The following is a 23,872-nucleotide window of genomic DNA, read 5'->3' on the forward strand; positions in this document are numbered from 1 at the left end:
TTTAATTGAAAAAAATGACGAGGTAATGAGTGATGTCCTGTGGATCTCAGAGAACCTGCAAAAGAAAAACGAATAGATTTAACTTGAGCATTGATTACATTTGTGTTTCCTTTGAACGACACCAGGTAAGGGGTGTTTTGGTGGGCATGTGTTTTTAGAATGTAAATGAATAGTAGCTCGTGGGTGTGGTTTAGTGTGCAGGTGTTGAGTGAGGTGGAGTTTTGTGTTTAGGTATATGGGAGACGGGTGTGTTGTGTTTCTTCACCTCAGTTCTGAGTGGGTGGATCAGGCGCTATTGCTGCGGCTTGTGCTTCTTCTTGTTTGCACTTTTCACACACATGGATGCAGTGTCTGTATAAAGGAAACCATGAACAGATATTCTTCCCGTCATTCTGGTACAGGTTGATCTTAATTTCAGCCGTCAAAAGAATGCTTTTGCAGAAGTGGTCTGGCTTTTTTAGATGTTTTTGGCAACGTCTAATCTGGCCTTGTTTGCACCTTGTGGTGAACCCTCTGTATTTGCTCTCGTGAAGTCTTCTCTTGATTGTAGACTTTGACAGTGACCCGTCTACTTCCTGAAGAGTGTTCTTTTCTTGGCTGGACGTTGTGAAAGGGTTTTTCTTTACCATGGAGAGGATTCTCAGATAATCCACCACTGTTGTCCTCTGTGGACGTCCAGGCCTTTTTATGTTGCTGAGCTCACCAGTGCGTTCTTTTTTTCTCAGAATGTACCAAACTGTTGATTTGGCCACTCTTAATGTTCATGTTATCTCTCTGATGGATTTGTTTAGTTTTTGAAGCCTAACAGTTGTCTGTTTCACTTGTATGGAGAAATCCTTTGACTGCATGATGTGGATTCACAGCAACAGCTTCCAAATGCAAATGACACACTTAGAATCAACTCCAGACCTTGTACCTGCCTAATTGATGTAGAAATAATGAAGGAATAGCCCACGCCTGTCCATGAAACAGCTTTTGAGTCAACTGTCCCTTGTAAAAGGGGGGAGGTACATATTAAAGAGCTGTAATTCTCTAACCTTTCCTCCCATTTTGATGAGAATACCCTCAAAGTAAAGCTCAGAGTGTGCACTTTAAGCCCATATTCATTATATAACTTGAATATGTTTTGGTCAGCAGCTAAAATAATACAAATTGTACCTGTGTCCAAATATATATGGACTTAACTGTATATATTATTTCGTTTCATTTAAACAAAACGGCCCAAACTGCTCCTGAAATCACGGCTCAAAGCCAACAGCTTTGTGTAATGAATCTTGATTACATTATTTGTAGACTGAATCTTACCGCTATATATGAGGCCACCAGTCACAGCCATGCTGCTGGCAGACAGTGGAAGAGCTGTTGAGACATGAACAGGTCAGAGGTTAAAAAGCAACACATTATTACTCCAAATCTAGATTCATTCATTCATATAAACATTCAACATCTAAATACCAAATGGTTCCTTTGGTAAAATCAGATCCAGAAGTCACACTCAATGTAACTACGTAAATTCTCAATCAGAGATGCAAGACAAGAAGCAATCTGAGGACACTTCAGTGTTTCAAATATGACTTACGAGGCTCTAGAAATGATTCAGAGGTAGAAATTATCCGTGCTATACACCAGAGGGGCTGGTCAGATAAAATGTTGCTTGTATAAGTGCATTGATGATGGATATTTTACATCTTCATTTTACCACCCAATTCTGAATATTTGGTTACAATGGACAACTGGGCAACGTCTAATCTGGCCTTGTTTGCACCTTGTGGTGAACCCTCTGTATTTGCTCTCGTGAAGTCTTCTCTTGATTGTAGACTTTGACAGTGACCCGTCTACTTCCTGAAGAGTGTTCTTTTCTTGGCTGGACGTTGTGAAAGGGTTTTTCTTTACCATGGAGAGGATTCTCAGATAATCCACCACTGTTGTCCTCTGTGGACGTCCAGGCCTTTTTATGTTGCTGAGCTCACCAGTGCGTTCTTTTTTTCTCAGAATGTACCAAACTGTTGATTTGGCCACTCTTAATGTTCATGTTATCTCTCTGATGGATTTGTTTAGTTTTTGAAGCCTAACAGTTGTCTGTTTCACTTGTATGGAGAAATCCTTTGACTGCATGATGTGGATTCACAGCAACAGCTTCCAAATGCAAATGACACACTTAGAATCAACCGTCTACTTCCTGAAGAGTGTTCTTTTCTTGGCTGGACGTTGTGAAAGGGTTTTTCTTTACCATGGAGAGGATTCTCAGATAATCCACCACTGTTGTCCTCTGTGGACGTCCAGGCCTTTTTATGTTGCTGAGCTCACCAGTGCGTTCTTTTTTTCTCAGAATGTACCAAACTGTTGATTTGGCCACTCTTAATGTTCATGTTATCTCTCTGATGGATTTGTTTAGTTTTTGAAGCCTAACAGTTGTCTGTTTCACTTGTATGGAGAAATCCTTTGACTGCATGATGTGGATTCACAGCAACAGCTTCCAAATGCAAATGACACACTTAGAATCAACTCCAGACCTTGTACCTGCCTAATTGATGTAGAAATAATGAAGGAATAGCCCACGCCTGTCCATGAAACAGCTTTTGAGTCAACTGTCCCTTGTAAAAGGGGGGAGGTACATATTAAAGAGCTGTAATTCTCTAACCTTTCCTCCCATTTTGATGAGAATACCCTCAAAGTAAAGCTCAGAGTGTGCACTTTAAGCCCATATTCATTATATAACTTGAATATGTTTTGGTCAGCAGCTAAAATAATACAAATTGTACCTGTGTCCAAATATATATGGACTTAACTGTATATATTATTTCGTTTCATTTAAACAAAACGGCCCAAACTGCTCCTGAAATCACGGCTCAAAGCCAACAGCTTTGTGTAATGAATCTTGATTACATTATTTGTAGACTGAATCTTACCGCTATATATGAGGCCACCAGTCACAGCCATGCTGCTGGCAGACAGTGGAAGAGCTGTTGAGACATGAACAGGTCAGAGGTTAAAAAGCAACACATTATTACTCCAAATCTAGATTCATTCATTCATATAAACATTCAACATCTAAATACCAAATGGTTCCTTTGGTAAAATCAGATCCAGAAGTCACACTCAATGTAACTACGTAAATTCTCAATCAGAGATGCAAGACAAGAAGCAATCTGAGGACACTTCAGTGTTTCAAATATGACTTACGAGGCTCTAGAAATGATTCAGAGGTAGAAATTATCCGTGCTATACACCAGAGGGGCTGGTCAGATAAAATGTTGCTTGTATAAGTGCATTGATGATGGATATTTTACATCTTCATTTTACCACCCAATTCTGAATATTTGGTTACAATGGACAACTGGGTCGCAGATCACAGTCAGCTGGAAGACTTAACATGAGGCTCATGTTTCCCCCAACACAAACAGTGCTAGGGTAAAACCAAATTCCAGCCATGCATGTCAAAACATAAGCACTTGATAATAAAGGCACCACTGCTTTGCTCCATTAGCCCTTTTTTGGACAAATGTTCTTAAAAAAAAAAAAAACATGTACACACCTGTCAAGTCCTTTTTACAAAAGCAAACAACCTGTGAAGATGATTCAGAGGGGAACCACTCAATGTTTTGTCCAAAATACACATTTTTAAAGTATAACCCAACCCATCTACTACACTACTACAATAAAAAACTAAACTGATATACAAAACAGTTTCACTCAGAAATTGCTAGTATTTCACATATAATTACAAATAATTAATTGTCTTTTCCCATCAATGAAGAATGTAAAATAAAACGTAAAAAGAAGACTCTTGTGAGTGCGGTTCATGATCTCCTATACAAATAATTACAAAGAAACCGCAGATAATACACTTAATTAAACATTCAATTTTGAAGTAAAAATACTGAAATTGTATTTTCTTGTGAAACTTACTTTTTGTAATACAAATGCAACCGAACTGCCCTTACAAGAAAGAAGTTTATTCAAGTGTGCTATTAGTATACTTCTTTTAAACAAAAAAATAGGAAAGTATACTTTCAGTCTACTTTTTATGTACTTCTCAGAAATATACTTAAAATGACATTTAAGTATACCTGACTTATACTAAGAAAAAGTCTAAATATGTTTGAGCTATACTTGTGGAATTCGGGAATCCATGTTTTCATTGTTATACGGTAGGGGCGCTATTACACACCTTCTGTACAAAATTTCCAAAACACAAGCGAAGAAGAAACCAAAACAACAGATGCTTCATCTAACATGATCAGACAGACATAAAACAGCATCAAAACTGTGTAACATTATGGAATAAAATGTCGACCCATGAAGAGGTAATGACTGTCAAGCTTTGGGATGTTGAACGACTCCATCTATGTTTTGATTATCAAAATTTTGTCTTTTTTTCAGCTTTTTGTTAAAAATGTTTATTAATTTTTTATTTATGAAACTTACCCACATTCAAGTGTTTATAAAAAAGAATGCATGAAGCTACAATAAAGTGTTTTTGTTTACAAGCAGATACCCTGTTCTTTCTTTTGATGTTTTGTATCAAACTCCAACACAACTCCAACCTCCTTATTAAGTTTGCGGATGACACGACTGTAGTGGGTCTCATTAGCAACAGAGATGAGACAATATGTTCAGATATTCAATAACCAAATATATACAAATTAATACCTAAATAGGGACATAGTAGTATACTTAAAGTATGATGTAAAGTTCACTTAAAGAAAACTTACAAGTATACTTGCAGTATAAAACTACTAAACTAGTAGTTTACTGAGACTATACTTCAGAGTGTCCTAAAAATTCTACAAGTATTTATTTAGTAAACTATCATATATTAAAATTATACTTTTATATACTAGAAAGTGGGCCAATTTAGTCCCAATGAGTATTGAAATAGTACACTTACAAGTATACTACTAGTACACTGATATTTGTATACTTACTACATAAAGTATACTTAAAACTTACTTGAACTATACTTAAGTATACTTAATAAAATAAACTTGAAGTATACTTATTTTTGGTAAGGGTGAACAAAAACATCATATCTGGTCTATCTCTATTAAAGGGATAGTTCACCCAAAAATTTAAAATATTTATTCAGTGGAACAAAAGAAATCTGCATGCTTATATGAAAGTCAACCAAAAGAGTTTGGCTACCAAAATTCTTCAAAATATCTTCTTTAGTGTTTAGTAGAAGAAAGTAAGTCATACAGGTTTGGAATGACATGAGGGTGAGTAAATGATTTTCGGGTCAACTTTCAGTTTAAGGATAGTAAATGAGTACAAATGTGTCTTTGTTTCTTTACCTCGATACCAGAAGCTCTCGTACTGACACTCCTTCCCTATCTGCTTTATATCTTCCCTAGGAAAGCGTGGATCAGCTATGGGGCACTGGAACTGCTGTAACAGCAAAAAGGTCATAGAAAATTACTGTAAATCCTTTCTTAATGGAGATGCTTATATGGGTTACAGGAAGCCCCATTCATCAAGCTATTTCCCTATGTTAAACAATCATCACGTGGTACTTTGAAACCTGGTGGCTGGTTTCAAAGGATCTTCTGTACTTTCGACCACATTAGCACACAAAATCTACAAAACTTAGTTTACAGCTTTATGGCTCTGTGTAAACTTAAGTGACCATAGAGCAAATGCAGGCCTGATATCACAGGAAGTGAGGTGAACATCTGGTTACTATCAGTCTACGTGCTATATACCACGTGAACATTGGTCTGAACAAACAAATGCTAAATGTGACACAACGAATACTGCTCTCCATGAAGGCCCACATTAATGTTAAAGATCTTTTTATTCATTATTATAAGCAGCTACATGAATACCTATAGCTGCAGTCTTTCTGAAAGATAAACAAACTTTTCAAAACTCTCTTACCTTCCACCCAGACTGGCCAGGTTTTGCGTCCACCACTCCTTCTCCACCCATACTCTGATTTCCTTCTGTACTTTTTCATTCATGCGCTCCTCTCTTTTCTATTTGTCTGCTATGCTTCTTCTTCTTCTACTACTACAAAGTCACTCTTTTTGCTGTTTTCTTTTGACCTCATAGAGCTCCTCCTCTCCTTCAACAACTGTGTAATGCACCTCCCATTGGGTATATAGTTGTAACACACGTGGTTTGAATATTTCCACACATGCTAGCATAACAAAATGTATGGTATTTACTAGTTACCATTTCAACACTATATAGAGAAAAAAGTGCGCCAAAATTAAAAAATATTTTGAAGATATCACTGAACATTTATTTTTCCATAGTAAAAGTAAATTTCTGGCTTAAGTAAATTCTTCATCTCAGTTTTTAGTATTCATTTAAAATTAGGCAAATCTGCTATTATTTTAATCTCCAATCTGTTATTTATGAGTTTAGATTGTTTTTTTTTAAAATCCTACGCTAACTAGCAGAAGACATGGGTGAAGAAATTATTGAAATTAATAATTTTAGCAAAGATGCTTTAAATTGATCAAAAATGATGATAAAGACATTTATAATGTTACAAAATATTTCAGATAAATGCTGTTCTTCTGAACTTTCTATTCATCAAAGAAACCTGAAAAATGTCTACTCTGCTGTTTTCAACATAATAATAATAAATGTTTTTTTGAGCAGCAAATCAGCATATTAGAATGATTTCTGAAGGATCATGTGACACTGAAGACTGGAGTAATGATGCTGAAAATTCAGCTTTGTATCACAGGAATAAATGACATTTTTAAATATATTCAGATTGAAAGCAGTTATTTTAAATAGTAAAAATATTTCACAGTATTACTGTTTTTGCTGTATTTTGGATCAAATAATTGCAGGCTTGGTGAGCAGAAGAGACTTCTTTAAAAAACATTAAAGAATTTACTGTTCAAAAACTTTGGACTGGTAGTGTATATATATATATATATATATATATATATATATATATATATTGAAGTGGTGGTGGGCCGCCTGGACCAAAAAAATGCCAGGGCTGATTTTTTGTCCCAGTCCAGCCCTGCCTGCCCCTCAGATGTTACAATGTACCCCACCTACGGGGCATGTTGTCACATTTCACTTCCAGTTTTTGAGGGTAAATAAAGAAAAATGTATACACTGTAATTATGAAACAAAGCGACGTATTTGTACTAGACAAGTGTAAAATTAATGTGGATAAAAAAAAAATTATACTCTGAACCCCATGTGGATTTACAATAACAAATGACAGTGAACCCATCTTTGTTAAAAAATAAACACTGGCAGACAATTACACTGATCCATGCCAAGTAAAGCATAACATGTCTTTTTAAAATGAAAAGTAGACATACTTTGCATTTCTTGTCTGCTTCATTCAAAATGACAGAAAAGTGAAATGACAAAAAGCGTTAGAAACCACTTGTATAGGCTAGATATGGGCTACCATAACGTCTCATGATAATGATTTCATAATCATTTCTATATTTTCAACATTCAGTACAGTACATTTATTTATGTTAACTGACAGCCTACTGCTCCTCTATGAAGCAGAACACAATACTAATAATAATAATTTCTACTCATTGTTCAAATTACTCAATTTTGTTAGTAAAATCCGACAGAATTACTCTCTGCGGTACAACGTAAGTGTAATAACTAGTGCTGCTCATGAACAAATACCGGAAACATGAATCTCAGAGACGGGGAGCTACTACAAAATGACTTCAACTTCAAATAAACTTCAAGTCAAACACATGGAGCTACGTTTACAGTAAAAAGAGTACTGTACTTTGAATTTGTATTAAAACAGCGAACCAAGTAGGACGCTCATCGTCACGTGACTCATCTGCTCGGGTTAGCGTCTACTCAGCCTATTACACTGAAACATAGATACTTGAGAAAAGAGTTGCATTAAACAGCATACAAATGTATAATACTGCAGGCAAACTAACATTATCTCAAACAAGAACGAGAACCCCAATTGCGGAGTGTCAAAACTGTTTTAAATTCATACTACGCCCCATAAAAATATTTAGCAGAAGGCAAAACATTTACTCGACCAGAAATGAAACTATCTGTCATCACAACCGAGTGAAACGCTATGAACGTCCTGCATATTCCCGGAGACACGAAGAGACAACATGAAGATACTGTGTCGCTTGTCGTCTCGAACTAACGTCGCGTCTCACTGCTAGCTGTAAACACTGCGAGATTTACACGTTGGTAACAATATCTTTAAATCTTTTGTTAACCACACTACCAGCCCCGCAAAGTGCGGGGCATCAAAAAATTAGTTAATACTCATTGTGTTCCTCCCCACGGAAATCTTTAGTAAAAGGCGAAAGATTTATACGATATGAGGTGAAACATGAGTGTACTGGAGAACAAACGCTCCGGGTTCAGTGTGAGAGGAGACGAGACACAAACATCAATGACGGTAAGCGACCTTTAGAAATAATACCAACCAAATCAATACAATATAATAAACAAATAAACCTACCATAATTGGTATTTAAGATGCATCAGCATATAAACCACTAAATATGATACTAACGATTTAAAGTTGAGAGTGCAATGCATTCTGGGAGCTCAAACTGTGGAGAGGCTGTATGCTTGCTTTAGACACGTGACTGTCTTTAAATGCCCCTCCACACTGCCCGCCCCCTCCCCCCCGTGCTGGCCAATTGTTCGCTTGAAAATATAACCATAGCAATAGTGGACAGCTCGAGTTCTTTCTGAGAGACCTTTGACAAAATGTAAATACTAACATATAAATGTACCACAAAACCATAGTTTGTTAGGTTTTTTGTTGGAATATATAGACCTTAGTCAAGATAGCACAATATATAATTTCTGACAGGAATGAACACAAGGCTGGAAATGCACAGTCAGAGGGGTTCAGTGGATTGCTTAAAAACATACGGATTGCTCGGCTGACAAAACATCTTTCCGATAGGTTTTCAGTAGGCAAAACGGTTTTTAAAAGTTGTGAAAATTGCATGTGATCTAAGCCCTTTATATAGCACATTGTAAAGACTCACAGCCTTGTTTTTTACCCACGTAAAATTTAATATGGCGTCTACCCTAAGGTCCATGGTTCCATGAAGAGCCTTTTAACATCCTTGGTAACCACTGTATACTGCACAAAATATTCTTTAGTGGAAAAGGTTCTTCATATTATTACAATTTTCTTTACACTAAGAAAACAAGTTTTTTTTTTTTTTTTAAGAACTGTTTATAGAAAGGTTCTCTTTGTAATAGCTATCTGTGCTAAGAGACAAATGGCTTTGGACGAGATAAACACGTATCCGTGTTTGGGGAATCTACACTTTATATATTTTTTATTAGGTGCCCTAAATGTATGTAATAGTATAACTATATTAAAAGTAAGCTACAAGAATGCCATATTTGCTCAGAAGCTTATTTGTCAGTGGCTAACAACTGCCCAGAACCTGACACACAGTGTGCATCAAGGCTGTCCTTCAGGCCTCTAGTAAAAATCTAACTAAAAATGTTTACTTTCTGTGACAAAGAATCCAACAACTTTGATGGCTTGCTTGTACTTGTTACTGAAATCATTCAAAACTAGTTAAAGAGGAAAGTATTATTTCTTCCACTTGCTGCAATTTATCAGAACAAGTCATTATTTAGTAAGTTTTTTTGTTTTTTTTAAGAACTGTTTATAGAAAGGTTCTCTTTGTAAGAGCTATCTGTGCTAAGAGACAAATGGCTTTGGACGAGATAAACACGTATCCATGTTTGGGGAATCTACACTTTATATATTTTTTATTAGGTGCCCTAAATGTATGTAATAGTATAACTATATTAAAAGTAAGCTACAAGAATGCCATATTTGCTCAGAAGCTTATTTGCCAGTGGCTAACAACTGCCCAGAACCTGACACACAGTGTGCATCAAGGCTGTCCTTCAGGCCTCTAGTAAAAATCTAACTAAAACTGTTTACTTTCTGTGACAAAGAATCCAACAACTTTGATGGCTTGCTTGTACTTGTTACTGAAATCATTCAAAACTAGTTAAAGAGGAAAGTATTATTTCTTCCACTTGCTGCAATTTATCAGAACAAGTCATTATTTAGTAGTTTTTTTTTGTCTGACATCCTAAATGTTCTGTACACATTGGTGTCTGATCCACCTTCACCATGTTATTAATTTCATTATAACAAATGAAAATAAGATCCATTCACTTTATGCTTTAGAATATGATATTTCGTTCCATTGCACTGCATGAGGACAATTCTTATACATTGATGTATAGTGGACCTTTAAAAAGATGCCAGTGACCTTTCACAATGCACATCTATTCATATCTGAATATCATTTTTGATATTTAGGCTATATTATCTTGAAGAATACCCTGAATGAAAAACTGTGGATCTAAAGGTAAATTGAAGACCGAAAGGGAATTGGCATTACTGACTTCCTTCGAAAACAATAAAATTTAATCACATGATCACATACAATGAATTAATGCATCTTCTGAAGTGTTAGGTTACAACTACAAGCTTATGGAATATTGCTGTGTACCTTTTGTCCAACTGGTGTTAAGTATATCCTTGTAAACCTGTTTCAGCATGCAGAATTTTGCAACTGTGATGACAGCAGATATTGTTGTGTGAATATTATTAGACCAGGCCATAAACCTCTATTCCCTGGTTATATGACAGTTGTGGTTCTTATATTGAGGTTAATGCAAAAGCTGACAGTGCTGGACTGGTCAGTGTTGCTTGTCTTGGTAGATTAGCATTATGGGATAGCAGTGTTTGGCTATATGTGAGGTTAGGACACTCAACAGCATTATTACATACTAACCTTTGATCAAGTCATTTACTTAAATAACTACCCTCATAACCCTGATTCACACAGAATTTTGCTCTACATTAGCTTATTTCCTCTCCGAGAAGAGCACAGGCAGCATCTGTAAAGGTTACAAGAAAATAAGATGATCAGCCACCTACATCACACACATACACATGCTTACTTTCTTTTTTTATGGTGAGATGCTAATAGCTGCTACTCTGCTGCAGAATGTTGTTTGAGTAAGAGAGAGAAAGAGTGATTGTGGGTGTTTCTTTTTCACCCATAGAACCTGACTGAAGACGTCGGCCCAGAGACTCACGGTACAGGTAGTGACCTTAAATCTGACCTTGCATGCTCCTCCATCCCTGCATAACCTTATCAACTAATATCAAACAAAATTTTTTTTAAATGGTACTTCATTCTGTAAACTTGCATCATATGTATCTTTTTTCGGTAAGGTTTTAATGCTTTTATTCAGCAGGGATAAATTAAATTGATCGTAAATAACAGCAAAGTCATTTATAATGTTACAAAATATTTCTGTATCAAATAAATTGTGTTCCTTTTAACTTTCTATTCATCAAACAGTCCTGAAAACATGCAGGCCATCTTAAGCAAATTAAATGAGGACATTTAATCTTTGTGTTGTGTTTGTCTCTCTTTTCCAGCCTGCTGCTCCAGAGCCATGCCCCCCAGGAAAAAGAGGAGACCCACTGCTGGAGATGACCTGTCTGCTAAGAAGAGCCGGCAGGATAAGTATGCTCAAAACATTCATCCATCCATCTCTCCAGCCCTTCATCTCTGTCCATTCCATGTGTCCGTTGACTTTCCTTTAATTCACTCAAACATACACGCTTATCCATCTATCTAACTTCTTGATTAACAACTAAACTAGTTGTCTGTTAAAGTATGTCAATTTAAGAAATTCTGTATTTATGCACAGAAGGAACTGAATGTTGTTATAATAAAATAATGTCAAAAGAAAGTTGAGATTATCATAACTGTTAATTGTACCATCAGATTGCTTTGTGTGGGTGAGGAAATTTTCCCACCGGTTAATCGACGTGCGACAACACCGAGAATACCGGTATCACCGCGGGGGCAGGGGCGTTTCCTCTTTTCCTCGCTTTCCTTCGCTTTTAAATAGCTTGCAAAAGCGGCGTGCGCATTTTACTTTCACTTTCAAATAGCAGCAATTCGGCGTAAAGCAATTGTTCGTTTTTAGTTCGTTTGAACTTTTCCTCGCTTTCCTTCGCTTTTAAATAGCTTAAAAGCACTGTGCTGTGTTTCGAATTAGCGGCAATTCGGCGTCAATTGCTTGAATGCAACAACAAAATACAACGTCAAACTCACTTTAGCCTATATATAAAACAGAACTTTTATTAACAAAACGAATAAAAATACACCATGCTATAGGGCAGGCTATGCCTAGTATAAAATAACAAATAACTTGCATAAAGTTTAAATAGGTAGCCTATACAAAACTGGAAATATGTAAACATGTATAATATATAACCAAATAAATAAGAAACGTAGAAAGTTTATTAGCAAAACGAATAAGAAAGCTTGGAGGCACGGCATACACCTTGATGTCAAATAAAATAAACAAATTACACAAAGTTTAAATAATGTAAAAATCCGCAAACACTGTGGAACCAAATAATAAGAAACAAATGTTTAAAAACACTTTCAAAATCTCCTTAGATAAACAGCAAAAGTCAACAGGCTTTTCAAAATCCAAAATACTGCCAAACAGACGCTTTTGCATTTCGTTTTGAAACTAAATCATCCGCCATCGCTTTTCTGTCTCACCTCACTCTTCTTGTCAGTCAGCTCGACTCGCTCTCCTCACCGGATAATCGTTCGGCACGCTGCTTTGAGCAGCCGCTTTCAGTTTTTAATTGTAGTGTCTGTTCTTTTACTGAACTAAATGATTTTTATTACTATAAAAAAAATCTAACCGACGGTGGACGTAACCGGTCTTGCGGCTTAACAACGGTATCACCGTCAGCACCGTCTATCACGGCAAGCCTAGTGTATCTTCTTGTTTGTATCAGATGTAGCACGTTTGGGCTTTAATGTGTATACAAGTGTGTGTTAATGTGTATTTAAATACCCTCCGCTCAGTCCTTGTCTATTCATTTCAGTGTTTACAGAAAACAGGAGACATTGCAAATCCAGGAAGCCGAAGCTTTTTCTAGCAAGAGATGTCTAGAATGGTTCTACGAATACGCAGGTACGTGGGCATCCCGTTTGTAGTCATATTGAGTTTGTCACAATACTGTGAACTGTTGCAAATTTATATCACTTTGATTTTATTAGTAAGGTCTTATAAAGAGTATAATCAAATCACATCAGAATCTGGTAAACTTGTATAATTTGACTTGATATTGTCTAGAAGGCAGTGAATAATGTCAGCTAAATGTAGGCTTTTTTGGATTCAGAATTCTATCTTTGTGGCTTCAGACACTTTCCAAATGAAGTTAAGATGTAAATAGAATGACTATAAGTATATACTAACATGTATTTGGAAACTTAAGTCACACTTAAAAATGTTTGAATTTCATTGCATGCAAAATATCAAATATAAAGATAAAAAAATATCAAACCAAGTAGCATCTGCAAAAAAAAAAAAAGCTTTTCTTAGGACGAACTTCACTTTTTCAGTTATTTATAACCAATTGGTCTTATAAATTGTGAATTTCACAATTATAGGTTCAATTGTGAATATATAAAGTCAGTTCCTATTAAGTTAAAAGTACCCTGGCACATTAACATATGAACATGTTCCACAGAAATTTGACAACTAGAAAGTGTCCAAGACTTTTTGTTTTCATTTTAAACGGTATACCTATTGCTTCATATTTTGAAACCTAAGTTAACAAACTTGTAAAATGTTTTGATTGAATTGTGGCTTAATTGTCTAAACACTTTTTGGGGCCACTGTATATAATAGTAAATTGTGTCTGAATATGTCGTGTAAGTAGGGTGCGATGACGTTGTTGGACCAGAAGGGATGGAGAAATTCTGTGAAGACATTGGAGTGGAGCCAGAGAATGTAAGAAAACTAACCTGATCTAATATGATTTCATAGTTTACTCTAAAAAAAAAAAATCTTGTCATTATCTTTACATTTTAAAGGGTTAATTCACCCAAAAAGGAAATTCTGTCATTAATTACTCACCCTCGTGTTGTTCCAGACCCGTAAGACCTTCGTTCATCTTCGGAACACAATTTAAGATATTTTTGATGAAATCTGAGGGCTCTCTGACCCTCCCATAGACAGTAAAGAAACTACCATGTTCAAGGTCCAGAAAATTACCAAGATGATAAAAAATATATTTTAAAAAATAAAGTCGTTATTTTTGTTTTCTTTGCACAAAAAAGTATTCTCGTAGCTTCGTAACTTTACAGTTGAACCACTGATGTCACATGGACTACTTTGTCGATCATCTTGGTACTTTTCTGGACCTTGAACATGGTAGTTTCTTTACTGTCTATGGGAGGGTCAGAGAGCCCTCAGATTTCATCAAAAATATCTTAAATTGTGTTCCAAAGATGAACGAAGGTCATACGGGTTTCGAACAACACGAGGGTGAGTAATTAATGACAGAATTTACATTTTTGGGTGAACTAACCCTTTAATGTATGTTTGTTCGCAGGTAGTGATGCTGGTATTGGCCTGGAAGCTTGATGCCCAGAGTATGGGTTACTTCACTTTACAGGAGTGGCTCAAGGGAATGGGCTCATTGCAGTATGTCTGGCAAAACATGGAACTTAAATGCATCTACTACCATGCTACTACACTTATTCTCATCCCAACCTTCACTTTTTCTCTTCTTCTGTCATATGCAGATGTGACTCTACTGAAAAACTCAGGAACTCTCTAGACTACCTGAGGTCTGTCCTCAATGATGCCACCAGTTTCAAGCTTATTTACCGATATGCCTTCGACTTTGCCAGGGTAGGAGTGACTGTGTATATGCATTAGGACAGATGATTGATGAACATTAATCACCGTTCACTTTAGAAGCTCTGGTCTTCTTTTAATACATCAACACTATATTTGGTTTTGCCAGTGGCTGTGCATCTGGAACCTTTCTGTGGGTGCATGCTGGGCACATCACAGTCCTTCAGTTACAGCAGACAAGGGCTTGAGACTGCTGAGAAATGGTGCTATTTTGGGTTATTTTACCTCTTTGTCTGCTCAGCAGAAGTATCTCTTGTTCAGTAGTTGTTTTTTTCACTCCCTTGGTATGAATTGTAAAGCGACTGAACCTTTGCTGAGTGAAGCTCTTACTGGAGCCATTCGATAGGGGCCAATAAAGTGGAGAAGTACAAATAAATAGCTTGTGGCAACCTTGAATGGATAACATGACATTCATCTTGTCTAGATGAAACAGAATTGTTTATGTCTGGACTAATTTTGAATAGCGCATTTAGTCCTTTCTTGTGCACTAGTAACATATTATGGCAGTTAGAGTGATTTTTTAAAAGACATTAATATCTATTTTTGCTTATCAAGGTGCAGGGACATTAATCATGTCTGCCCTCAGGTGCTTGTATTATCATATGTTCAAGTTCTTCTGAGTATAGAGTACACAGTACACTTAATTCCAAAGCGAAGCAACCTGGTTTTAAGTACCTTGGCAATAATGGGTCATTTACAGATTGTCACCTCAGTCACCACCATAATTGCCAACTAAGTATTTTTATTGTGATGTGTGAACTTTTATTCAAATTCTTTAAACTTTAATATGCTTCCACCCCTTTGTAGGAGAAGGATCAGAGGAGTTTAGACTTGAATACCGCCAAGTGCATGCTGGGACTTCTGCTTGGGAAGACCTGGCCATTGTTTCCAGTGTTTAACCAGTTTCTAGAAGTAAATACTTTAATCTTTAGTCTATCAGTGTCACTTCAATTATTTTACATGACCAGTCAAATGATTGAACACACCTTCATATCCATTATTTCTACTCATTATTATTATTATTATTATTAAAGGGAAAGTTGAATCAAAAATTAACGTTCTGTCATCACTTACTCATCCTGATGTTGTTCCAAAACTGTATGACCTTTGTAGAACATAAAAGAAGATATATTGAAGAATGTTGGTGACCAAACAGTTTTGGTTACCAATGACTTCCATTGTATAGACAAAAAAAAAAACCAACAACAAAAACACTTCTTTTACCAAAAAGCAAGAAAGTCATACAGTTTTAGAACAACACAAGGCTCAGTAAATGATGACATTTCACTTAATTTATCCCTTTAAAGTCATACAAATAACAATGGAAAAACTCATAAAAAAAATATTTGCGCATATATTTGATGGTCCTCCAACTTGATACATCATGCAATGCTTTTGAAGCAGTACTGAGAGAGAGTTCACATGTATACTGATCATTTGTAAAGGCTGCTTTTTTTTTGTTCCAACTCATCCTTTAAAGGAACAGGCTAGTTCACCCAAAAATGAAAATCGTCATTTACTCACTCTCATGTTGTTCCAAAGCTGTATAAGTTTCTTTCTTATGTTGAACACAAAGTTATTTTGTAGAATTTTGAAGAACCAAACAGTTGTTGGTCCCCATTGATGTCCATAGCAGGGAAATAAATAGCATGAAAGTCAACTGGGACCATCAACTGTTTGATTACCAGCATTCTTCAGAATATATTATTTTATGTTTAACATAAGAAAGAAGCTCATACAGGTTTGGAACGACATGATTGTGAGTAAATGATGACAAAATTTTCATTTTTGGGTGAACTATTCCTTTAAAAAAATAAAATTTCAACATGAAGCCACAATTTTGTGTTTGTCTGAAAAATCAAATTCACCATAAATCTTCAAATCAAAAGGTTTTTTATGACCACATTCAGTTAATTTAGGGAGTACAAATATTTGACTGGTTGTTTATACAGATATATGTGCATCAGTACATATTATCTTAAATTTCAAGTCTGTGAAATTTGACAAATTTCCCCCTTTTTTCCACAGCAATCTAAGTATAAGGTTATAAATAAAGATCAATGGTGCAATGTTCTAGAATTCAGTAGGACTATCAACCTTGATCTCAGTAACTATGATGAGGACGGGGCCTGTGAGTACAAGCACTCACACCTGAACATACTTCTTCTAATCACACCCCAATTTAGACATCCATCATTCTTTTGTACAATGCAGCTGGAAGTACATCAGATTTGTCTTTCGACTCATTTTTCCTCTTTCCTCAGGGCCAGTGCTTTTGGATGAGTTTGTGGAGTGGTATAAAGACCGAGAGATGTCGTAGCGACAGCTTCCCCATGCCTACCACCATCACCAACTAGATAGACCAACTAATCGCCAACAATCACCATGACAATGACGACAGAAACGGCTTTGATACAAACATCTAGAAAACAAAGTACAAATCAAAGCTGAAGTGTTTGGGACAGACTGATGGTGGCCCCTGGTGCTGAGGGCTTGAGTGTGTGAGTGTTTGCATAGAATGTAATTATCAATGCACATGTTTGTATGTCGCCCTTTTAGCCGGGGCCATAGGAGGGTCACTGGTGGTTGTGTGTTGGAGAAACAGCACCTCACCGACTCCACCTAATGTTCCCCATAGCCCACAATGCATTGTGGGTAAGCACACGGCCAGTCTTGGTGCCGCCTTCCTACCCCACTGTGATGTTTCATATTGCTGTGAATGTTTCAATAGGCTCTTATAAGGAGGATGAATTTGGATTCTCCACAAGGCAGGATAGGTAAAAACTCCTATACTGTCTGAAGTTTAGGTAATTTAGGCCTGGAAGGAAAGGAAAAAGAAGAACCTGCTTGGCTTTTTACTGAAGGTCAGTGACTTATTACTAAGGTTCAAAATGGAAATAGCTTACAGTGTCGCTCTGCTGATGGTGGTCCAAACACTGTTTACTACGGTTTTTATGTTGGAGGATGCTGACAGTCAGAGCATGTTACCATAGATACACAGCGACCTTTGCCATAAGTTTTATTTTTACCAGTCTCACTGCACTTGGATGCCATTTAATAAAGCGCACCACATGCAAGAGTATCATAGACATTCTGCTGCAAGTACTTCCAGTGGTGTTGTATCAGTATACCTTTCATCACTTACATTCTTGATATTGATTATGAGATCAACAAGAACAGCTTTACTGTTCACAACATGAAGAACAGTGGGTTATACTTATGAGCGTAGAGCCAGGAATCTTTTTCCTGGCTCGCATGACCATTGTGTATTCGCACTGCAATGGCAAGATATGGCCATCTTGTAGAGGAGTGTAAGCAGGTTAAAGTGACTGTGGAATGCATTCACTATATCATTTGATTCCTTTGCAATGTAACTATACTGTGCATGTCACGGTTAAAATGACAGGATGTGGATCTAAGGGAGAGACGACAAGAGAAAGCTGTTAAAGTGCACTTTTGATTTCTGTGATGAATTGCCACAAAAATATAAAAACAGGTATCCTGCCCTCAACACTGACACTCCTTTGGCCACATCCTCTTCCACAGATCTTGTGGTAAAATGTGATCACCTTAACCCATAGTGACCAATGCCTAGCAACTATTTAACATTCTAGTTATGTTTGTGAAACTGTTGAGTTTTGTCTATGGCTGTGGCGTGAAGCTAACTTGTCATCTGAACAAGAAAAAAAAAATGCATGCATGCATTCTGCAAGTAGAGCCGTCTTTGTGAATGAATGAGGTTTTTTCTTTTTTTTGTACAGGTATTTGTAGAAATTGACTTTTTTGTGCTTAATTTGGGTATTCGCGGTCATGCAGTCTTAACGCTTTATGAAAAACATGATTGTGTGATGGTATTTAGAGCTTAAACACACTTGTAACCTCATCTGTTGAGATGTTCTTCTCTGCATTGCCTTCTCCACCATCTCCAAGTGCTAAACTACCATGTACATAATTGACTGCAGCATTTCAGTATACAGTATCTGCAGTTCCATGGAAACATATTAATTTTATGGTCATGTCATACAGAGACAGACAAAATCCTAAACTTTATTAAAGCTTACTTACGGTAACAATTTATTTTCTGGTTACAAGATATTTTTGTTTTATTTAAAAAAATGTTTTCTACTTTTTCTGAAAGATGAAGGTTGCTCATCATAAATTATTTATCAAGTATTCACCCAGCATCTAAGAAGCCAACAGTCTATGTATGCTGCGCATGCTCGCCAGAATCCATTTGAAAAATGTCTACAGACACTTGTTATTATCCCATTCATCTGCACCTGTTTGTGCCTGAGGGAAATAGTTGTTTCAAAATTCATTATTTCAACAGATAGACAAGTTCCCTGTGTTGTTATGACTGTTGCTTTTGTTAGGGGAGTATGTAATGCAGAGGGCTGAGCATTCTCATCTGACTGTATATATGTATGGATGTGTGTGTATATGTGTTTGTTTTCACTGTAACCTCTCTACATTCAATATATATAAAGGGGTTTATTAACGAAATGTGGAGTCGTTTTTATTTGTTTTAGATAAAGGGATGGAAGACTTAGACTAACAACTATGCTGAAGTCATGCTGAGACCTTCCCCCTGTTTGCAGGAAAGCTAGTATTCAACAAAAAACATTAATATTTAATAAAAGGGACGAAGAAAGTTTATTGCCTCATTAATGGATATAACGTGTTGTCATTGAGTGCAGTTAATAGCCTCTGGATTTTTTTTTAGTATTGCACATCATGACTGATAAAATAAATACAGTGTTTATATTCTTAGACAATACACATTATTTTGTACAGTTATACATTGTTTCAATGCAAAAAGAACAGAACTTATGAAATACTGAAGTTTAGGTTATGTTCATAGTTATATAACAGTATTTACAATACTTCGTAAAAAGCAAATCCCCATCCTCAAAAGCTGTGATTTTGAAAGCAGCAGCAAAAACTCACTCAAGATTGTTTGTCTGGGTGAGTCAAAATGAACTCTAGCTAAATTAAATATTCCCTATACTTTGGAGTTGACTTGGAACCAAGTGTTGGTGCACTCTTAGTTTTAAGGCTCTGTAAAACTGGGGCTTGGGCTCCTGCGTGTCTGGAAGTTAATGTGTTCCTTGTAGAAACACTGCTGTAAATATGTTCTGTTTGGAATGGTGGCACTTCTCCATAATCTGCTGGTGAGCTATCCTGCTGGTCGCCTTGTTGAATGGAGGATAGGGATACAATGTTGAACTCATCCATTTCCCTTTTCCTTTGCTGCTGTAATCTTCTGCGTTCTTGCCTTTGACGGATTTCAGAATTCTCTCTGAGATATTCTCTGGCACCCTCCTGTTCTAGGGGAGGTGGCGATGTCTGTGAAACTGCTGGTGGCTCATCTTGTGGTGCGTTTACATCCACATCCACAACCTCATGTCCTACAGAGTGTTCGTCACTGGATGAGGAACTTGACTTCTTTACCTTTGACTTCAGGCCAGTCTGTTCTACTGAACTGTCCATAAGCTTTCCTTTCATGTTGTCCTTTGAAGTAAACTCAGAGGTCCATGATTCTGATTGGGTCTTTATTATTAATGCAGAACCTTTTTTCATTGAGGCAGGAGGTGACACCTCAGATGATAAACTGGACCATGTGGTTTCAAAGTCTGTATTTGTTGAAGGTGTTAAAGCTCTTTTCATTAATTTGGTTGGTACAGAAGATGGTTCACTCTTTGTGAATGCAATGTACCTCTTTACCTTTGGGATTTTATCAAGAGATACACCAGTTTCTTGAAATAAATTTTTGTCAGAATTTCCAATTATATTAGCAGATGGTTTAACAACTGAAGTGCTCAATATCTTTGTTTCTTGAGCTACCCCTGATATTCCAACTCTTTCAGCTAAGACAGCAGTTGATGCCCGAGCAGGATTTAGACTTTCAATAGGTGTGAATTGAATGTATCTCTTAACTCTCTGTACTCTGTCAAGATTTTCAGATGAAGTGATCTGTGTCTTTGATGCAGTTTTTTTTGCATTAGTAGATGGCTGTACATAATCTTTAACTGAAGTGCTGGATCCCCTTAATTCTGTTGCTGTCACCTTTATGGATTTAGCAACACTTGAAGATGGAAGTTTTGACTGTGCAGAGGAATAAGGTTCATATTGTGTGAATTCAATGTACCTCTTTACTTTAGGGATTTTATCAAAAGATTCACCTCTTTGTTTAAACACATCATCATTATGAGTAGATAGCTCAACATCATCATCAGATGAAGTAATTGATTTCCTTGTTTCTTGAACAACCCCAGATATTCCAAGTCTATTAGCTGAGAGAGCAGTTGTTGTCTGAACAAGAGGTTCACTTACACGCTTTGTGAATTGAATATATCTCTTTACCTTTGGAAATTTGTCAAGAGATGCTCCGGTATGTCCAAAGACATTGTCTTCCTTAGCACTTAGTGTGACATCTTCCTCAGATGAAGTGCTTGATCTCCTTGTGTCTTGAACTACCCCCAATGTTCCAAGTCTTTGAGCTGAGACAGCAGATGTTGACTGAGCAGGGGATTGACTTTCAGGATGTGTGAATTGAATGTATCTCTTAACTCTTGGTACTACGTTAAGAGACACTCCTATTTTCCCAGAGCCATTGTCTTCCTGAACATCATCCTCAGATGAAGTGCTCTCCCTAGTGGCTGGTTGTTTCAGTTCAGTTTCCGTAAACTTTGTGGATTTTTCCATGGTTAAAGGACGAAATTGTGACAGATTTGAGGAGTATGGTTTAGATTGTGTGAACTTAATGTACCGCTTTACTTTTGGGATTTTGGCAAGATATTCACTCGTTTCTTCAGTGATATTCTCTGTTTTACTAGTCGGTTTAACATCTTCCTCGGATAAAGTGCTCCATCTCCTTGTTTCTTTAGCTACAATAGTTACATTGACTCTTTCAGATGAGAGACCAGTTGTTGTCTGAGCTGGAGATTGAATTTCAGGATGTGTGAACTGAATGTATCTTTTAACTCTTGGTACTCTATCAAGAGAACCTGTTTGTCCAGAGACATTGGCTGTTTGTTTGACATCATCCTCAGAAGAAGTACTCAATCTCTTTGCTTCAGATTTGGTTTTCACCTCAGTTTTGACTTGCAGTGTATTTGAAGTGGTGGGTGACACTACTGGAAGATGAGATACAGGCTGTTTAAATTGAATATATCTCTTTACTTGTGGTACTCTATCAAGAGAAATACCGATTTCTCCAAAGAATTCGCTTTCCACTTTCCCTTGTTTAACTACTCCTGAGGTTGAAGGTGAAGATGTTGACTGAATGTGTTGTGGAGGAAGTTCAGTCTCCTTAAACTTAAGATATTGCTTTACTTTTGGCACACCATCGAAAGATACATCTATTTTACCAAAGAAATGATCACTGTCATTCTGAGATCTGACATCATCTTTAGAGGTGCTAGTGAGCATAGACTTTACTGCCTCAGTTGTGACAGTAGGACTGGATACTGATAGTGTTGGGGAAGAAGGTTTAGACTCTTTAAATGTGATGAATCTTTTTACTTTTGATACTCCATCAGAAGATGCATCTATTTTCCTGAAGAAATTGTCTTCCTTGGTTGTAAGTTGATCATCACCTGATGATGAGCTACATGTCCTTGTTTCCTGTATAGCATCTTTCATAGTTAAAGAAGGTGGTGATGGCAGAGTTGGGGAATAAGGTTCAGACTGCTTGAAGGGAATGTATCTTTTCACTTTTTTAATATTTTCAGGAGATACCTCTCTTTGCATTAAATAACCCTGGTCTCCAGAGGATCTGTCAATTGTAGCTTCAGGTTTCACTGCCATATCAATTGTGACTTTTGTAGAGTATGAAACTGATGGAGTTGGAGAATGATGTTTGGACTGTGTAAATTGAACATATTGCTTAACCTTTGATACTGCATCAAGATTTATTTGCCCCAAAAAAATGTTTTCTGTAGCATCAGATTTGTCATCCAACTTGACAGATTTGCTGGAACTTGTCTCCACTACTGCCTCAGGCCTCTTGGTCGAAATAGGTGAAGATGTTAGAGTTGGAGAGTAAGGTTTTGGCTGATTGAATTGAATGTATCTTTTAACATTTGGCACTGTATCGAGAGATACACCTATCTTCCTAAAGAAACTGTCTTCATTGGTTGTAAGTTTGATATTATCATCAGATGACGTACTTGATCTCCTTGATTCGGGTTGTGCCACTAGTTCAGGTGATATACTTTCTTTGTTCAAGGGCAGTGTTGTCGAACAAGGTTCAGCATTTGAGAATTGAATATATCTTTTTACTTTTGGAAGAGTGTCATAAGATGCATCAACTTGTCCAACAAAATTTTTATCTTCAGTGGTTTGTTTGACATCATCCTCAGAGGAGAAACTAGATCTCCTGGACTCAGTTGTCGCTAAAAATTCAGGCATGACTACCCCAGTGGTTAGTGGAGGAGATGGTAATTGGACTTGAGGATAGGAATCGGAGTGTGAAAACTGAAGGTATCTCTTCACTTTTGGTAAATGATCAAGGGATAAACCTTTTCCAAAGAGATTATCTTCATTAGTGGTCACCTTAGTTTTTGACTTAGTTTGAATTTGTGATTGAAGATTCCCCTCATCTGGTTCATGTTCATGTCTGTTGAACAGTCGTGCACTTAATGCTCTTAATCTCATTAAACCTTTAGACCGTTTCTTGTCAAATACATCTGTGCTGCTGGAGGAGTTATCAAAGTCAATGTTGAGGACTTTGTCTGTGTTCTTATCTGGTATGATGGGTCCTCTGTTTACCCCAGGTGCTATTGTAATCTCTAACTTTGTTGGGTACTCCAAAAATTGATCCTCTTCTTCACTGGAAGACGATCTGTCAGTATCATAGCCTCTATTGAGTCTGTTTATACTTGACCTATAGACAGGATGGACATGGTATAGTGGCAGACTATCATAACTTCCATAGTATGATTGATCTTGTTGTTTTTTGCGTTTAGACTTTTTTCCTGATAAACCTTTCGTGGTAGAAGTAGGTGATGATGGCAGAGATGAGGAATGCTGTTTATGCTGATTAATATACAGGTATTTCTTCACATCTTGACTTGTATCTTTAGGTGTGGTGCTTGGTTGCAAAGATTTTATTGCTTGCTCAGTTGTGGTCTCAGTTTTA

At 36.7% G+C, this 23,872-nt stretch overlaps 2 protein-coding genes across 3 annotated transcripts; one reads left to right on the forward strand and one right to left on the reverse strand.

Moving 5' to 3' along the window:
• Positions 1–2,775: 2,775 nt before the first annotated feature.
• Positions 2,776–6,239, reverse strand: LOC107601932 (OCIA domain-containing protein 2-like). Its single transcript, XM_016294292.1, has 3 exons — positions 5,878–6,239; positions 5,295–5,388; positions 2,776–2,963 (listed from the first exon to the last, which is right to left on the reverse strand). Exons 1-3 carry the CDS (start codon positions 5,926–5,928, stop codon positions 2,812–2,814), a joined length of 297 nt encoding a protein of 98 aa, XP_016149778.1. The 5' UTR covers positions 5,929–6,239; the 3' UTR covers positions 2,776–2,811.
• A 4,785-nt stretch (positions 6,240–11,024) lies between these two features.
• On the forward strand, positions 11,025–19,190 carry dcun1d4 (DCN1, defective in cullin neddylation 1, domain containing 4 (S. cerevisiae)). Of its 2 annotated transcripts, none has more exons than XM_016294324.1 (9): positions 11,025–11,086; positions 11,429–11,516; positions 12,908–12,996; positions 13,745–13,818; positions 14,423–14,514; positions 14,616–14,724; positions 15,538–15,642; positions 16,759–16,861; positions 16,995–19,190. In XM_016294324.1, the coding sequence occupies exons 2-9, from the start codon at positions 11,446–11,448 to the stop codon at positions 17,048–17,050; spliced, it is 699 nt and encodes a 232-aa protein (XP_016149810.1). In that variant the 5' UTR covers positions 11,025–11,086; positions 11,429–11,445; the 3' UTR covers positions 17,051–19,190. The 2 variants fall into 2 exon arrangements, with proteins under 2 accessions (XP_016149810.1, XP_016149811.1); XM_016294325.1 differs by having other exon boundaries at positions 13,748–13,818.
• The last annotated feature ends 4,682 nt before the right edge of the window (positions 19,191–23,872 follow it).

This window comes from Sinocyclocheilus grahami, unplaced genomic scaffold (assembly GCF_001515645.1).
Source record: "Sinocyclocheilus grahami isolate Dianchi unplaced genomic scaffold, SAMN03320097.WGS_v1.1 scaffold315.1, whole genome shotgun sequence".
Taxonomy (NCBI): Eukaryota; Metazoa; Chordata; class Actinopteri; order Cypriniformes; family Cyprinidae; genus Sinocyclocheilus; species Sinocyclocheilus grahami.

What these genes read in the sequence shown, in the direction of transcription:
- LOC107601932 (XM_016294292.1), bottom strand. Translation starts at nt 5,928, where the DNA reads ATGGGTGGAGAAGGAGTGGTGGACGCAAAACCTGGCCAGTCTGGGTGG. An exon ending in CTGGCCAGTCTGGGTGGAAG is followed by an intron (nt 5,389 to 5,877) that starts GTAAGAGAGTTT and finishes TTGCTGTTACAG; the next exon opens with CAGTTCCAGTGCCCCATAGC. An exon ending in CGAGAGCTTCTGGTATCGAG is followed by an intron (nt 2,964 to 5,294) that starts GTAAAGAAACAA and finishes ATGTCTCAACAG; the next exon opens with CTCTTCCACTGTCTGCCAGC.
- dcun1d4 (XM_016294324.1), top strand. Translation starts at nt 11,446, where the DNA reads ATGCCCCCCAGGAAAAAGAGGAGACCCACTGCTGGAGATGACCTGTCT. An exon ending in TTGGAGTGGAGCCAGAGAAT is followed by an intron (nt 13,819 to 14,422) that starts GTAAGAAAACTA and finishes GTTTGTTCGCAG; the next exon opens with GTAGTGATGCTGGTATTGGC. An exon ending in TGTTTAACCAGTTTCTAGAA is followed by an intron (nt 15,643 to 16,758) that starts GTAAATACTTTA and finishes TTTTTTCCACAG; the next exon opens with CAATCTAAGTATAAGGTTAT.